At 42.0% G+C, this 17,696-nt stretch overlaps 1 protein-coding gene across 1 annotated transcript in view; it reads right to left on the bottom strand.

Annotated features, from left to right (window-relative positions):
• Positions 1–17,696, bottom strand: part of septin7a (septin 7a) — a gene marked incomplete at its 5' end in the record, with an annotated part of 88,683 nt that overhangs the window by 12,021 nt on the left and 58,966 nt on the right. The window contains 4 exons of the mRNA XM_060903931.1: positions 1,564–1,615; positions 11,020–11,116; positions 11,200–11,292; positions 14,213–14,330. Coding sequence (XP_060759914.1) covers positions 1,564–1,615; positions 11,020–11,116; positions 11,200–11,292; positions 14,213–14,330 — 360 coding nt within the window. The remainder of the gene's footprint in view (positions 1–1,563; positions 1,616–11,019; positions 11,117–11,199; positions 11,293–14,212; positions 14,331–17,696) is intronic.

Consider the following 17,696-nt stretch of genomic DNA (forward strand, 5'->3'; position numbering starts at 1 on the left):
ATCAAGTTCAGTGATTTCTCAGCAGCGTTATTTGAACTCGGTGAGTTGATGGCAGAATAGAAGGAGGCGGTTCTTCTGGGGAACACACGCACCCTTGGCCCATGAACCCATGTTTCAGTTTTCTGAAAGGATTAAAGATTCGTTTTGTTTTAAATGTTTGCCTAAAACAAACCACATCACGGCCTAGAAAAACTCACCATCCAACCTGCGGAAGCATACTGAGGGATATAAACGTTTTATTCCGAGAGAAAGCTTGCAGTGAAGTTGTCTGTGCTTTTAGAGCTAGCGATAATGTTGCAATAGCTATGCAGTCTGGTTAGTCAAACGACTTTCTATGGATTTGCCCGCCAAGTTGCTGTAGCCTTGTCCACGGCTAACATTAACACATAGCTAGTTAACTTGGACACTGTTAGTTAGCATGTAAAAATGGAGTTACACTAAGATGAATAATGTTAACTTATCCGAAGTCCTTTCAGAAATATGTTTGAGCATAATCTCGCCAAATGAACAGAATGTAGAAATCTCTCTTTTCTAGTAGCGTTAGCTACCCAACATGATTTCGAGTTTGAAAAGAGTTTGCTAGGTGGAGTTTCACTGACTAGCTAGCTTAATGTTAAACCACCATGATGCACAGCATGCGTTCATTTTGTGAATTCACAAAATAATCTATTCAGTTGCTTCAGAGGCGTGAGGTATTATAAGCATTGAGTCAATAATAATGTGCTGACAGAAAATGAACTTTTAATACTTAAGTATTTTTAAAAGCAAGTACTTCAGTACTTTAACTTAAGTAAAAATTTGACTGAACAACTTTCACTTGTATCGGAGTCACATTTGACCAGTACTTTGACTCACGTAATGAAGATGGGTACGTTGTCCACCTCTGCATGCTGCTCAGATACAAAATTATTTTTTTCCGTAACATTTAATTTTGTGCTGGAAAATGAACATTTGGACTCTAAAACGTTTTAGTACTGACTCAAAAGTCTCATATCATCTGTAGCCGCTTTATCCTGTTCTACAGGGTCGTAGGCAAGCTGGAGCCTATCCCAGCTGACTACGGGCGAAAGGCGGGGTACACCCTGGACAAGTCGCCAGGTCATCACAGGGCTGACACATAGACACAGACAACCATTCACACTCACATTCACACCTACGGTCAATTTAGAGTCACCAGTTAACCTAACCTGCATGTCTTTGGACTGTGGGGGAAACCGGAGCACCCGGAGGAAACCCACGCGGACACGGGGAGAACATGCAAACTCCACACAGAAAGGCCCTCGCCGGACACGGGGCTCGAACCCGGACCTTCTTGCTGTGAGGCGACAGCGCTAACCGCTACACCACCGTGCCGCCTGACTCAAAGTCATAAAAATCTATAACAGTTTGTATGACCAAAAAAAAAAAAAAAAAAATACAGGGACTAAAACTTTTGCTGCAAGTTTCATGGCTGGTAAAAATATGCATGAATGTTTTTTTTTGCCAGTGACAGGATGGAGAATCTCTCAAAAATGAATGGTGGAGACACTCCAGATGTGAGCAGCTGGTTCGGCGGTAACGTACCTGATGAGCATGTCTCGTAAGATCGTGAAGTCACAGTGCTCTCCGTTCTCAACTGAAAAACACAAGCAACAAAATGGTTGGTTTTGGGATCGGTACCCTCCACAAACTCACTGCTACAACAACCACGACTGCCAAGACGGCTGAATTACATGAATGAATATTTTCTTATTTAAATCAGATGTGAACGTTGGTTTTTAAAGTGCGGCTCTGAGCAGAGTCGCGACTTTAATTATAAAATACTTCACCAGTGTAGTTTTGAATGTTTAAGCAGGAAAACAAAGCAATAACAGTTTGCTCCAGCAGCGAGAACAGCTATATGAATGAACGTCATCCAAATGTGGACCCAGGGAAAGTATTTCATCGATCCAAACCAAGTAGCTGCTGTTCAATGACTACTTCTGAGAGAAGATCCTTTGTTTATTCAATGCAAATTATTTAGCTGACGGCGGCTCATCGGATCAGGGAGCAGCTACATGGATACAGACCTCGCTTCAGAGTTTTCACAGACTTTCACTGATTTCATTTTATTTATCCTCTTTGCCAAACTTACAACAAGACAAGGATAAAACATCAGCTGTTTATTTATCCAGAAATGAAACTCGTTTGATTTAAATATACGTTACGTGCTTGGCTTCGCAAATACCATCCCTGGCAAATTTAGAACGTCAACCGACTGAGAAAATCTTCGTCCTGCGCCTTTTGTTCAGACTGTTCATCCAATCAGAAATGGTAACCATTTTTAGCTACAAAACTAAAAATCACTAATACGTAAGCATAAAACTGTAATACATTTGTCGCAAATTGTACCTGAATGCCCCTGGTCGACACTTTGGACTGCTTTGCAATCGGTAACTACTAACCAATCACAGTGCAGGAGGCGGAACTGAGTTTAACCCACGTGTTCAGACAGGCAAGCTTTCTTTTACACATTCTGCCTGAAGGTCACTTCTCAATGAAAGGCATGTTAAAGTGCATATTCTGGACCAATTAAGTGTTTTTTTTTTTATATGAAAGTATGTCCCTTTACACACTCATCCAGAAGGGTAATTTTGCACAAGGCCATCTGTCTACAGCAGAAAAAAATAAAACAACAAAATGCGTCTGGAAAAATCCCAATGGAGTCTGGAGCCAGATTCGTGACGTTACCTGCGGAAGCGCCAGCAGGCTGCGCGAGCTTTGCACGGTTTCAGTGCACAGCCTGTGTAGACCAAGCGCTCCCATTTCTCTCTCATTGTCCGGTCTTTTGGAAAACGATGAGTACTAATCCCATCATGATTGGTGTTTCTACACCCTCCTACGATACATCTGTTAACTATTTTAATAATTACGCGATAACGTTGAAGAAATTTGCAGAAAACCACCAGGTCGTTTTCTCATAAACAAACCAGCGCTGATGTAGGATTCAGAAGGAGGCGTCCCGCACGTGACGTCACGAAAATCAGTATTTGCCGGGAAATCCAAATGCCAAGTTTTTTCAGAGGCGGACCAATTCGCCTCAAATGGCTTGATTTCAACTGAATTTTTCTGGCATTGCGCAAGGTAAAAAAAATTGCAGAGAATGCAGAATGTGACAGATATTTGACCAAAGTTTAATATAAAATAGGAGAATTACATTGATCTTGCTCCTGAATTTACCCGTGATGTGCACTTTAAGTTGTAAATCAGGGTTTGAGAAGCAGTTGGACATTTCATTGCAGTAAACTCCACATCCAGCAGATGGCAGAAGAATTCACTACAACTTCTCTCAGTGTGTGTGAGAGTGAGAGAGAGAGAATGCGTAGGATAGCTGATGAGCGGCCAAAACCGCCTCGTCCTTTCCTCACCCACATGCCTCCTGTCAAAACCATCTCGGTCATTCAAGACCCATCCGCCCCCCACAACACACTACTGCAGAAACGTTAATACAGACCTGAGGGCGCGGTGAAAACACGCATCAGGATGCAGACAGTAGACGTGATGAGTGATTCCTCAGAGATGGATTTGTAAACGAGTGAGGGCTACAATTTAAAACCTTCATTAAGAGAATCAGCTAAAGTGTTTTGTCCCTTGGCTTGGGTTGGATATGGACGACATCAGCTGGGACATTTGTTCTGCCATGGCCACTGCAGCTTAATAAGAGAAGTTAAAGGGGAACCGAAGTCATTTTAAAACTTGCTTTATTTATTAATTAACGTGTCATTCAATTACGTTTTCGGTTTTAGTAACCTTACTGTATATCGTGACTCGTATTGGCGACTAATTGCAATTAAATATTATACTTATCGGTCTTTGCGGTTTTTAGCCGTGTTGAATTTAGGTTGTTTGGTCCACTGAGGCGTTGCTTATCCGCGCGATCTTCACGAGACTTGTGCGAGACTTCGAAACCGTAAGTGTCAGCGCTGCCATTTTGAAAACTGTTTTCCAAACGAAGTATTGCACAAAAACAAGTCTAAATGATGATTACTGCCTACTTCTTTCAAACTTTCCTGATTGCTATCAAAACAAACAAAACTTCCGGCTTGATCACGTCAGCATTCGAAAGAGGGCGCGCGCGTCTTTTGACAACGTCGGCAGATGTCGGTCACTTTGATTTCCGCTGTACGTTTTACTTCCGTCCTACGATGTCTCGCACAGGTCTCAGTGCATCTCGTTTACGGCCATCGCTTTGACATATGGACGGATATATTACAGAGCACATTTCAAACACTCAGAACTTGCTATAGCAGCGACAAAATGGCGATCAAAAATGCATTCCGATATTTAATAAAATGAAATATATAAATTTTGATAATAAAAAAAAAAAAAAAATTTGCCTTCAGTTCTCCTTTAATAGAACAGTAAAATGGCAGAACAAACCCATTCCCAAATGGAAACGGGGAAGAAGGGAAAAAAGAAATAAAAAACCCACCTGACTCAACCCGTAAACACTCATCCGTCAATCAAAGCGTTTAACTCGCATCCCAAATGCTATTAAAGACCTAAAATCAAAACTAACACATTTTAAATAAATATTTGATTATTAAATATGAATAGTACATTCAATGTTTTAAAAGATGCATGAGGTAAGATTAGCTCCCCCATATGATGTTTGAATATTTCCCGCCCATGTTCATCAAGCTCCGCCCCCACGGTTCTACGGTACACGTTTTCCAAATGTGTTTCCTCAACAGCTTCATACACTCTTAATGTACCATCATCATGCTCTACACATTTAGTTTATATTTGTACACGTAAGGAATAAAAATATTACTATTTAAGGTGTAATAGTCAGTCAATCACAGTAAGAGTGTCGGTCTTGCGTGCAATTTTTCTTTGGTCACTGCATTACGTCATCAAGACACGCTCACTATGGACTGGCTGCGAGTCTAAACACCAAATCAACATTTCCCCGGATTCAGTTTTAAACAAACGGGTCGCGTTTTCAGGCAAAAAGACGTAGGACCATCTTCATCAACGCATCAAATGTGTAAATGAAGATTTTTTTTTCTTCCCTTCATGCATGTACAATCTGGGACACTCCTGAGTGGCGTTCCCACTATCATAAGTTCAAATCCCACCAGTGCTAGGAACCAAAAGAGTCAAAACAGGCAGTGCGCTCTCTCTCTCTCTCCTGTCAGTCAGAGCGACACTAGCCAATTGTACATGAGCTCTGAGCTCCTGTATGAGGAAGAGGGCTGATAGCACTCTGCTGTCCTGCGGTTTAAAAGGTGCAGCTGGCCAAAAATCTTCATACATCATGCAACAGTTTGTCTCATTGATTGAAAGTTAAACAGCTAAATAGGATCTGACTGGGTGTTTGAATAAACTTTAATTACAGACACAGGGGGAAAATAAATAAATATAATAAGACTGTCAGTGGTGTCGCCGCTCATTCCAACCTTAATCTGGGTAGAAGTTCAATACACGCGAGGTCCCCCAACCTTCATGCCACAAAGAATCAATCAGTGAAGAATTGAGGAAGAAGAAGCGATGTGTGTGGAAGCTGCTTGTTAGGGATTGATTGATTACTCAATAACTTCATTATTAACTCTCTACCCCTTAATGACGACCCCGTGTATATCCCATAATGACGACATATGATGCCTTGTCAAAACCTTGTCTTTAGACTTTTTTTTTCTTGTAAATATGTTCTAAGGGCGAACAGCATATCGGTCCGTCTCAGAAACTGGTCTCTCATTTGGGACATTATGGTCAAAAAATAAATGTTCTAATGGGCGGCACGGTGGTGTAGTGGTTAGCGCTGTCGCCTCACAGCAAGAAGGTCCGGGTTCGAGCCCCGTGGCCGGCGAGGGCCTTTCTGTGCGGAGTTTGCATGTTCTCCCCGTGTCCGCGTGGGTTTCCTCCGGGTGTTCCGGTTTCCCCCACAGTCCAAAGACATGCAGGTTAGGTTAACTGGTGACTCTAAATTGAGCGTAGGTGTGAATGTGAGTGTGAATGGTTGTCTGTGTCTATGTGTCAGCCCTGTGATGACCTGGCGACTTGTCCAGGGTGTACCCCGCCTTTCGCCCGTAGTCAGCTGGGATAGGCTCCAGCTTGCCTGCAACCCTGTACAGGATAAAGCAGCTACAGATAATGAGATGAGATGAGAATAAATGTTCTAATTTTACTTTTTTTTTGCATTTATCTAACACTCAATGTTTCTTTTGTCATGTTTAATAAGAATAAAGAAAGCATCTTGCTTTATCTGGCCTCCACTGTGGAACATTTTTTTGATTACAATTCAAATGCTTTTGTAAAATTGATTTCCATATAAAATAACTCCATCATGAAGAATTAAAGCCCCTCCTTCACAGAGGAGTGAAAATATTGAATCAATTTCCTCTTTTTGATTGCTTGGGTTAAAAATGCCAAGTTATGATGACTGAATTGATTATTCACTTAAATATGAATAATATGATACATTTTGAGTATTTGATATGGCGAAATAGGACACAATGGAAAAATCAAGAACACACCGGAAAGATGAGAATAACGGCGGTGGTAAAACAGCGACTGTACCGGCTGAAGGTTGCGCGGGTCTCTGCTACGGCAGAGCGTGAGGCGGAGGCGGGGCAAAATGACTGGCCGTAGATTCTATCAAAAGTTCAATCTAAATTGACCATGGTTGCAAAATATTGGCCAAAAATACGCAAACACTACGAAATATGAAAGTCAGATGAAAAAGAAACATTCTATTGCCTTATACTGCAAGACTAAAACAAAATAAAACTGTCAAAACTCACCTTTTCAGCGATAACGTCCGAACAGATCACCCGCGTAACAGAAAGACCGCAAATGGAAGCACGATCAACTTCTAACTGCTGGAGTGGAAAATTCCATTCTACACATGCAAATTGTTAATGTGTGTCCTTCCCCGCACACAAATAACACGCTACGGTAAAAAATAGACCACGACTCATTTTAGAGCTCAGAAATTCATACAAGACCAGCTACCATCGTAACATATTCTGTAAGAAACATATTCTATACCGAACTTTCAGCTTTCGTTTTAAAAAAAACAAAATCGCAGGTTTATAACTAAATGTTTATATGGCGTAGTGATTGTAAGTTCCTACTTTTGGTGAGGTCATGACCTTGACCCTGAGGCTTTCCGTTTAGATCAAAAACACACGATCGTATTGGTTTTGCGGAAAATGGAGTTACAACGGTGACCAAATATTCTGCATGATGTTTTATTACGGTTATGATTATTCTGTGAGCGCACCGATCCTTAGGTGTATAAAGTTACAACTTAAAATACAATTAGTGATAACTGTAGACTTTTCAGTGGACTACAGCCTTTTTAAGGGAATGCGATGTAGTCGACCGTTTATCATGTCCCAGATCAAGCCGCCATTTTTCCACAAATTTGCAGAATTTTTGCCAAATTCTGAATATTCACATCAAAGATTTAGTTTTATCTGTATTATTTCTTTCATCATTTTATTTCAAATTAAAACCAACATCACCATTCAAAACCGCATAGTTTATTGACGGAGTATATTTAGTGGGGGACCCCCACAGCACCCAGTTTCTGATACAGGCCCTTATACATATACAAAGGTGGCTGTAGCAACTGCTTTAAGGTGTAAAGAGTTAAATTACAATTATGCAAATGTGAGTAGAAGCCATATACACCCCAGGCAGACCGACCTTCCTTCCCAAAAGAAAAACACCGGTCAACAATTTTTCAGAAGTTGTCTGCTTCAGAGATGAAATCGACTGTAATGAAATTTGGCGTGTGGAATTCAAACAGCTGATTGGCTACGGCTTCCGAGACATTCAAGATTTTACATTTATGTACATTGTGTAGATCGTAACGTTTTAAGTATAAACTGGTTTACATGATCTATTTCACCTGTTCTCTTTATGTAACACAATAGAAAACCAGCAACAAGTTTATATAAATAAAATGTACTATGAACCAAATAGCAAAAAAAAAAAAAAAATTACGTACAAGTACTGAATAGATTTAGTCCTTATTCAGTGTGTACTCGGTGCTTTCTGGCAGCTTGTCTCTTGTATTCATGAAACGGAGCGTCTCTTGTCAAGCACAGACTTTATCTCGAGTGCACAGCACCTGTAGGATTTATTTTTTGAGCTGATATCGGGCAATTTGTTCAGCAGAGTGATGCAAGTTGACTTATGATTGCATCATCAGTGACTTCTAGGAATAACATATGTACACTACCGTTCAAAAGTTTGGGGTCACCCAGACAATTTTGTGTTTTCCATGAAAAGTCACACTTTTATTTACCACCATAAGTTGTAAAATGAATAGAAAATATAGTCGAGACATTTTTCTGGCCATTTTGAGCATTTAATCGACCCCACAAATGTGATGCTCCAGAAACTCAATCTGCTCAAAGGAAGGTCAGTTTTATAGCTTCTCTAAAGAGCTCAACTGTTTTCAGCTGTGCTAACATGATTGTACAAGGGTTTTCTAATCATCCATTAGCCTTCTGAGGCAATGAGCAAACACATTGTACCATTAGAACACTGGAGTGAGAGTTGCTGGAAATGGGCCTCTATACACCTATGGAGATATTGCACCAAAAACCAGACATTTGCAGCTAGAATAGTCATTTACCACATTAGCAATGTATAGAGTGGATTTCTGATTAGTTTAAAGTGATCTTCATTGAAAAGAACAGTGCTTTTCTTTCAAAAATAAGGACATTTCAAAGTGACCCCAAACTTTTGAACGGTAGTGTATGATGCGATACCGGCTTCAGATCGCATCATTCATTGTTTTGCCAAAAAAGTAAGTACTATCCAAACCCGATCGTAGATTTATTCACAGAGCCGAGCTTGAAAACTAGAGCCAATTAACAATTTTAAGGTTTTTTTTCATTCTCAGCGACACAGAATTAGTAAAGTTTGACTATTGCCGCTTTTCCACTACAAATGCGGCTGAGCCGTGCCGTGCCGAGTCGAGCTGAGTCGAGCTGAGCGGGGCTGTTGGAGTTGCATTTCGACTACAACCGCGCTGAACCGTGCTGGCTGGAAGTGGGTGGACACACTGGGTGGAGTTAGCGAAAGTGGGTGGACGTCATGTGATGTCGTTAAGCAGCGCAAACAGTGACATCAGTGACAGTGGCGGAACAAGTCAGAGCCGGGCCGGGGGCGGGGCAAATGACCGGGCCCTTTATTAAAGCTTATCATAACATCATTTTAGGCTACAAAATGTCCGCAACTGCGGTGTTTACCAATTTCAACACTACCGGGTGCAACTATGTTATTTAGTACATCAAGTCCTTCAAACGAACATGCAACTCAGAAACAAAAAACATTAGGATACTGTACATGGCTCATAATAAAACATCAATAGCCTATACTGCGCACATTATTTGAAGGGCATACGAATGAGCGCTCAGAGGTTGCAACGGTGACAGGAAGAGTCAGAAATAAAAGGAGGGCGGTGCAAACCTCACTGAATGCACTGTGTTTACCAATTTCAACACTACGGGGTGCAACTATGTTAGTTTGTACATTAAGTCCTTCAAACGAACATGTAACTCAGAAACAAAAAAAACATTAGGCGACATACTGTACATGGCTCATAATAAAACATCAATAGCCTACTGCGCGCATTATTTGAAGGGCATACGACGAGCCTTGCGCTCCGCGAACTCGTCCACGATGCTCTGTATGTCACTGATTCAGTGATCTTTTAAGCGGTAGTCTCACGACCCGAATAGTAAACAATAAACATGGAGGACATGGAGTCGTTAGTGTTGCTGGTCTTGGTGCTGTGGCTTGTTGTCACCGACAACGCCAACAGATACTGGCAAGAGCGTATAGATGAGGCGAGGCGCATAAGGCTTCAGAAATTCTCGTAATTCGTAATTATTCTTCTTCCGGGTTTGCGGTGTTTACAGATCCCAGCGCACTCGCGGGGCGTGTGTGGGCATGTGAGGACACTCCTCCTCACCAATCAGTGCACAGGGGAGTGTCTGCTCACGCCCCCAGCCTCACTCGGCACGGTTTGGCTCGCTTCAGCCCCACTCCAAAACGGTGCGAGTTTTAGGGGCTAAGCAGGGCTGAAGCGAGCCGAGTCGTGCTGGTTTTTGGTAGTCGAAACGCGAGCCGTGTCGGGCTGAAGTGAGCTGAAAAAGGGTAGTGGAAAAGGGCCATATATTTATTTCTTAAGTATTTTGGCTGTAGATCGGTGAAATATTGAGAGAGAAGAAGCGATTTTCGTGAAATATGGACGACGCCGGACAACGCATGATGGCATAAGCGCATCGCCTGTTGGCCGGACGAGATGATAAATCATCCAACATGTGACCACTCGCCCTTCCTCTCACTCTCGCTTGAAAAATGGTGGCTTAGCCAGTGTGAAGTGATTTTGCTGAAGGCATTGCATCCGTATGAACTCATGATAACTTGAACTAGTTAATCACTTTCCGCTTTCCATAATATCCTGTTTAAATGACTCTTGTCTGCCTTTCCATGAGTTTCATCACCATGTATGAGGTGTGGGTGTGTGAGAGAGAGAAAGAAATCCATCATATTTCACCTCCTCGTCATCGACCCAAAAGTTCATTCATCCTTTAATTCACAAAAAAAAAAGCTGATTTTCTTTTCACATCGTCTCTAAGATCTCCCACTGCGTTACTGTTTATTCTATAAATCTAGGGTGTCATTTCAAATCCTTCAAACGTCCACCAAGCTTCAGACAGTGTTCCAACAAGCCGACCTGCTCACTCGCTCGCTCTCTCTAACAGCGCAACACGCTGCGCATAAAGTCTTAATGAAGCGTCCGTGAGCAGGTGAGAGAGGTGTTCTAACGCGTGTTCACACAGCTGTACATGAGCTTCCTGTGGGGGGTGCGAGACATGAAAATCCTCTCACATCCTGCCTGCTATGGGATCTGTTAGCTTTCACTACAGTCCTCCTACACGCTCTCGCGCACACTTCATTCCGAATCAGCCCGAGAGAGCGATCAGTGATCAGGAATACAAGTGTAAAATTAAAACCCAGACCCGGTGTTACCTTCAGCCACACCCCAGGGGTACTGCCTCCCTCTCACGCGCTTCCCGTTCACCTCGATGATGGTGTTACTGCCGACGACGGCCAGCGGCAGCCGATCCTGAGAGAAGATCGTGTTACAGCATGAGTCATTTCCTTTGCTCACCAAAAGTCAGGTCTATAAATAAAACTAAACACACAAACCTTAATCTTCTTCACTAGCTTGTTCTCCTCTTCGTCGTCTGTTTCGGGGAACTCGTAGATTTTGATTTTGTGCTCCTGGATTTCTCGCATTATCTGTGTGCAGGGTCAGGATGATTGAACAGAGAGATAAGACACCGCACCAGGGTGAAATCTGCATGTTATTTATTGCTCGTCGTCTGTTCTCTTGACGTCTAATGAGGTCTCAATTAAGAAATAAGGTTTTTTTTTTTCCCCCCATTTGGATAAAAACCTTTGAAAATTTGGTGTTATTCTCTACTTCCTCCCACAGCATATACACAACTAAATCTGGATGGTATTAAATTTTATTTCAACACAGCAGGAGTGAAAGATGTGGCACAAATAAACAGATAAAACTGGGGCTGTCGAACTTATTTTAACCTTGTTCTTGTTCCTGCTCTAATTCGGTCTGGGTGGTTTTCTCACATGTGCGCACACCAAAAAAAACCCCAAAGATGGAATTGTCCACAAAATTAATTAACAAAAATCACTGAAAAGGCAGGAAAATTCATTCTGTAAAAAAAAAAAAAGTTAATTTTAAGAAAGTCAGTATAAAATTTATCAAATCTCTCTCCAAAAACAAACGCACAAAAAAAAACCCCCACAAACTCAAAAACTGTACTGTGAAATAATTCCTCCGCATCACATATATCCAATCAGTCTAATCTGAATTATTCAACATTAAACATAAAATTAAGGCTGTAGAACACGTTAAAATAATTTTTTTTTTGTGGGGGGGGGGGGGGGGGGGGGGGTGTTAACCTTGTTCCTGTTCTAATTCAGCCTTGGTGTTTTTTTCTCACACACAACACTTTTGTACATTTTGAACAAAAAACAAAAACGGAGTTGTCCACAAAATTAATTAAAAAGAGCACTCCGAGAGCACAACATCCCCCGCTGGCAACTCGGCCATAACTCTGGTAAAATGCAACTGAACTGAATGAAATTACAATATGCGTAAACTGATATATGACAAAGAATCCTGATAAGTTTCATGAAATTCCTCCAAAACTTTAGCCTAGTAAACTAGACCCACCCGCCTAGCGGCCAAAAATATTTTTGCCTGCGAGTGGGTCTAGCCTCGCACCATAGCAACAAAACACCCTGGGCATCAAATCGTGCCCGCCAATCACAACGCAAGGTTTTTGTTTGGATTCTTTGGGCAGGCTTTTGCAGGAGTGACGACAAGGCTGCGCGACGATGGAGAAAGCGCAACAGGAAAGATGGCTACGGCTAGTGAACAGCGCGCGTTTGACTCCGCTTTGGAATCAGTTTTAGAAGAATTAGACTTGGAGTTTTCGTTGAAACATGAGCAGGAAGAGGCTCTCCGCTCATTCCTTTTCAAGAAGGACGTTTTCGCTGTTTTGCCGACCGGCTATGGCAAAAGTCTGATCTACCAGCTGGCTCCGCTCGTAGCCAAAAGGATGGGGCTAGTTTGTGCAGTACGAAGAATTAATAAACAGCTTTGAAACATTACTTTTTGATTGTTTCTTATTTTCCCGTTATTTTAAATTTAAGGGAAATTATTTCACCAAACACCACTAAATAAAAACTCTCAAAAACAGTTTAAGCAAACCCTTGGAAAAAAAAAAAAAAAGTGTATGTTAAGTATGTGGTACAGACTCCAAACTTCTTAATATCTAGAACCTGTTTATTAATTAATACGCATTTTGAAAAATTATTTATTTCAAGGCCTTCCCCATTGCCTTCTGTCGCTCTGACTACGTCACAGTCACTGTTGTGCTGATTGGTCAGAGCGTTGGCCTATACGCACAGAGACAGTTTGAAAGACAGCGGTTTGTTCCTCCTACCCCCTTCGGAAATGTCTACGACCGAGACCAGACTAAATGTTCACATTTAGTCTGGCTTGCCAGGCTACCAAAACTTGGAGTTGATTTCAGAAGGTGAGCACCCTTCCCGGGACGTACGGACATCGCCACGACATCATCCGCCTTCGGGCCTTTCAGCCAGCGACGGATAAAAAAATGTGAGAGGAGTTGATTTCAGAAAGCAAGCACACCTTGATGAAATTGCCAAAGTACACATTTGTTAATAATCAAGGGCGTAACTCTGGGAAAATCTGCCCAAATTAAACAAAATTTCAATCTGCGTATAACGGTCATATAGCAAAGCCTTTCGCCAAGTTTGGTGAAATTCCTCCACAAATTGTAAGAGGAGTTGATTTCAGAAGAACGCACACCCTCATGAAATTGTCAAAGTACAAGTTATTTAATCAAGGGTCAAAACTCTGGGAAAATTTTCACAAACGAAATTAAATCGCAATCTGCGTATTACCGTCATATAATGAGGCCTTTTACCAAGCTTCGAGACATTCGTCCAAAAATTGAGAGAGGAGTTGATGTCAGAAGGAAAACACACCCTCATGAAATTGTCAAAGTATAATTTTGTTAATCAAGGGCTGGAACTCTGGGAAAATGTGACCCAATTTGACAAAATTGCAATCTGCATATTAGCAACATAAAGAATTCTGCCAAGTTTCAAGAAATTCCTCCAAAAATTGTGAGAGGAGTTGATTTCAGAAGGTGAGCGCCCTTCCCAGGACGGACAGAAATCGCCACGACATCATAATCCCCCTTTGGGCCTTTCAGCCAGCGGGAGGTAATCCATCACTGAAAAGGCAGGAAAGCTCATTCTGTAAAAATGCTACCAAATTTTTAAAAAGTGATAAATTACATAAATATAGTATAAAAATTTCCATCAACTCTCCAAAAAAAAAAAAACCCCTCAAAATTGTAGTGTGAAATCTCTGCACATCATATCCAAATCAGTCTAATCTGAATTCGACATGAAATAAATAATTACTCTTCTTATTTTAATAAAACAGGAGAAAAATCCATTTTGTATGAAATCAAACTCTTCGTGCGTTCTGATCACAAAAGCCGACTTGTTTAGTCACATACAAACTCGTTCTCTAAAAACATTTGCACTTCTATTGCTTCTCTCACATCTGGCCACATGTGGTGCGCACACAGACCTGCTTCTTGAACTGCTGGCACTCCTCTGGAGTCAGTGTGTCGGCTTTGGCGATGAGTGGGATGATGTTCACTTTTTCATGTAACCGCTTCATGAACTCGATGTCCAGCGGCTTCAGTCTGAAAGGAGAAGTCGGGGGAAAGTGTCACAGAGAGACGTTTCGAGCGTCAGTGGGTCACCTGACAGGTTTAGATTGTGGTTCACGTCCCACTGCGGTGCTGTAAACATTTGTAAATTGAGCCAGGAGCCTGTAAACAGATGGTTAGCCGAGCCTCTCGGCTCACACGTCGCTCTTTATTCCTCGATATCTGAAGGACAAACGACTCGCTCAGCTGCTGAGGTTTCTCTCGTTCGTTAACCACATGCTCTTATTGTGTTTTAAACCTGCGTTTGAATAACGAGCTCCAGTTAGTTTGTGAATTCTGTACAATAACGCTATAATAACTCAACTGTGACTCTTCTCTCTTTTAGTCCCAACACCTGATTTACCACACACACACACACACAAAACAAGCGTTTACACAAGAAACTTGGTATTTATGAAGATACTGTAAAACCAGAACAATGTTCATATCCTACTTGTGCTCGAGTGCGTGTGTAAATTTACACAAACACTACTTAATCAGGCTTTCGTCTAAACGGGGGAACAGGGGCGCTGCGCCCTCTTACTCTCGGCGTGCGCCCCCTTACCGACTCCGTGAAAACATCCCAGCAACACTACGTGACAATGTGTCTGATCATCAAATACGTTATAATTGCTCCAAAAATATTCCAATCATAGTAGATACGCCGCCAGACGGTGCAAAAACAATCCGAATTGGCGTTTTCCAGACTGAGGCGCCATGTTGTTTAGTTGTTTACTTGTCGCGGCTGCTCTCGCGAGATTTGACATGGGTTACATACGAGGTCAGCTGACTTGTAGAGCGAGATTTCTCGAGACTGAATGACCTTTCACCCACCGGCGCGGGAGCTTTTGACAAGTAGTTCGCGAGTTGTTTTTGTTGACACTTGGGCATTTAAAGATGTCATCCCGCGGCACGAAGCGGAAGAAAGCCAAAGACTGTCCGGGGCAGAAGATTACTTCTTTTTCAATGTTGACAATTTGTTACAATTTCCCTCCCAGACAGCCTCAGAATGTCCCATTGGAGCATTTTTCAAAGGCTTTGCACAGGGGACAACCGGCACCATCCCCCCCCCCGCTTCACTCCCTCGCCATGCTGAGCGCCCTCATACTAAATTTTTCTAGAAAAAACCCTGTTAATGTAAACCTTTACCTGACTGACGTCAAGCCAAATCATTATGGATTACTGCACTTTTTATATGTGGAATAAACTAAGGGTTAAATTGCTTATTTTATTACACTGACAGCGCTCAGCAGACACTCCTCTGTCTCTCTCTCTCTGTCTCTCTCTCTCTCTCTCTGCTTTTATTCAGAGTGACTTACAGATGAGCTTTAGTCTCCTTCAGGATGAATAAAGAGTGAGCAAGTGGGCCCGCCCGTCCGTGTCGGTCTCCCTCTGCCTGCCCCTCCCTCTCTGTCTGTCCCTCGCCGCCCGCCCCTCCCTCTCTGTCTGTCCCTCTCCACCCGCCCCTCCCTCTCTGTCTGTCCCTCTCCACCCGCCCCTCCCTCTCCGTCTGTCCCTCTCCGCCCGCCCCTCCCTCTCCATGTGCGCTCTCTCCTCTGTGTGCGCGCGCATCTAAAACATCCTCATACTAGTTCACTAGGTCAGTGACATTTTGTGCAAGTTGTTTTATATTATTGCCATTAAAGAACATAAAACGATAAACAACGAGCGCCAACACAACCATAAATCAAGACAAATAATATCTAATCATTATAAGAAACGGTGCTGTATAAAAGGAGGACGTGGCGTAAACAACCATCGCAGCCGATGGAAGATTTAGCGAGCACTTATTATTAGTAACATATAATACTAGACAGAGACTGTGACTAAAGTCACAGTGATTTGTGCTAGCTGTTACAAACTGGTCCGGTCACTGTACCCTATAGAGCCCGAACAGTAAGAGATGGAGGATGACGCTTAGGGAGGAAAAGTTGCCCTGAACAAAATTAACATTTAAAATTAAATAAATAAATAAATAAATAGGCTGAGCTTTAAGCGATTGGATTTTTTTTTTTTGCCAGTTTTTCATGGATCATTCCGGATCAGTGATCCAGATCAGCACTGAGTCACAGCAACGTAACTCAGCCCAGAGGGATTCTTCATGTCAAATCTGGTGGCGAGTGGTTGAAAACTGAGGGAGAAACAGCATCCTAAAAACATTAGGAGAACAATAATAATAAGGAGAAGAGAAAAATCCTGAGTGAGAAATATTAAAATACTTTTACTGGTATGGAAGTGAGTTAAAATAACTTCCACTTCTGTTTTCCAGCCTTAAGCATTATTGTTCCTTTCGTGCTCCCAGCTGTCTGCGCGTTTGACTTTTTATGGACTTTTGTGGGCGTCGATACATGCAAATGAGCCGTGTCAGGAAGTCAGGAGCACGCTTTGCATGGAGGGCGTCATTTACATATGCACTCGAGTATGAAGTAAATCTGCCTTTCTGAAACTTTTGTAAATCTGGGCAGGAATTTAGAGACTTGCAGATGAAGCCTCTTAAAAGTTAAAAACAAATCAAACGGAGCTCATTTCTCATTACGATTTGGCTGTAATGCCACAAGTTTTTCAGAAGTCGTTTATTAGATTAGATTATAAATGTACAGGTAGATGATGTGTCTTTCAGTGGCGCAGTAAATCTTTAACTGCGATTTTCTCTTTTTTTCAGAAATTTAAAACATCCTGAAACACTACTTAAAGGAGAGCTGAAGGCAAATTTATCAAAATTCTCTCATTTTATTAAATATCGGAATGCATTTTTGATCGCTATTTTGTCGCTGCTATAGCAAGTTATGAGTGTTTGAAATACGCTCTGTAATACATCAGTCCATATGCCAAAGCGACGGGTGTAAACGAGATTCGTTGAGACCTGTGCGAGACATCGTAGGACGGAAGTAAAACATACAGCGGAAATCAAAGTGACCGACATCTGCCGACGTTGTCAAAAGCCGCGCGCCCTCTTTCGAATGCTGATGTAATCAAGCCGGAAGTTTTCCCTGTGCCTGAAATCGCTCCCTACTCACTATATAGTGACGACGCCATTTTGTAGTGCCGTCCGAAACCTTAGTGAGGATTATGAGGGAAATGCGCTCAGTATAATATGTATTTATCACAAAAATGCATGCATACATTTATTTTGAAAACCCACCAGCCGACTGATCTGGCACATTTTAATTGTGCGACAGTAGTGACGTAAATACCAGCGCGATGGGCTAGTCCTTATCCTGTCGTCTTTCCAACTCTTCTCTACTCCAAATTGGTTCGAAGTCGTATGGAATAATCTCCATCACTGATGAATCTCAAAATTAATCTAAATTGGAATATGGCGGCTGTCTGGCCACTGCGTAAACAGTTTTCAAAATGGCG

The sequence above is a fragment of the Neoarius graeffei genome, chromosome 22 (assembly GCF_027579695.1).
Source record: "Neoarius graeffei isolate fNeoGra1 chromosome 22, fNeoGra1.pri, whole genome shotgun sequence".
In the NCBI taxonomy this organism is placed as follows: Eukaryota; Metazoa; Chordata; class Actinopteri; order Siluriformes; family Ariidae; genus Neoarius; species Neoarius graeffei.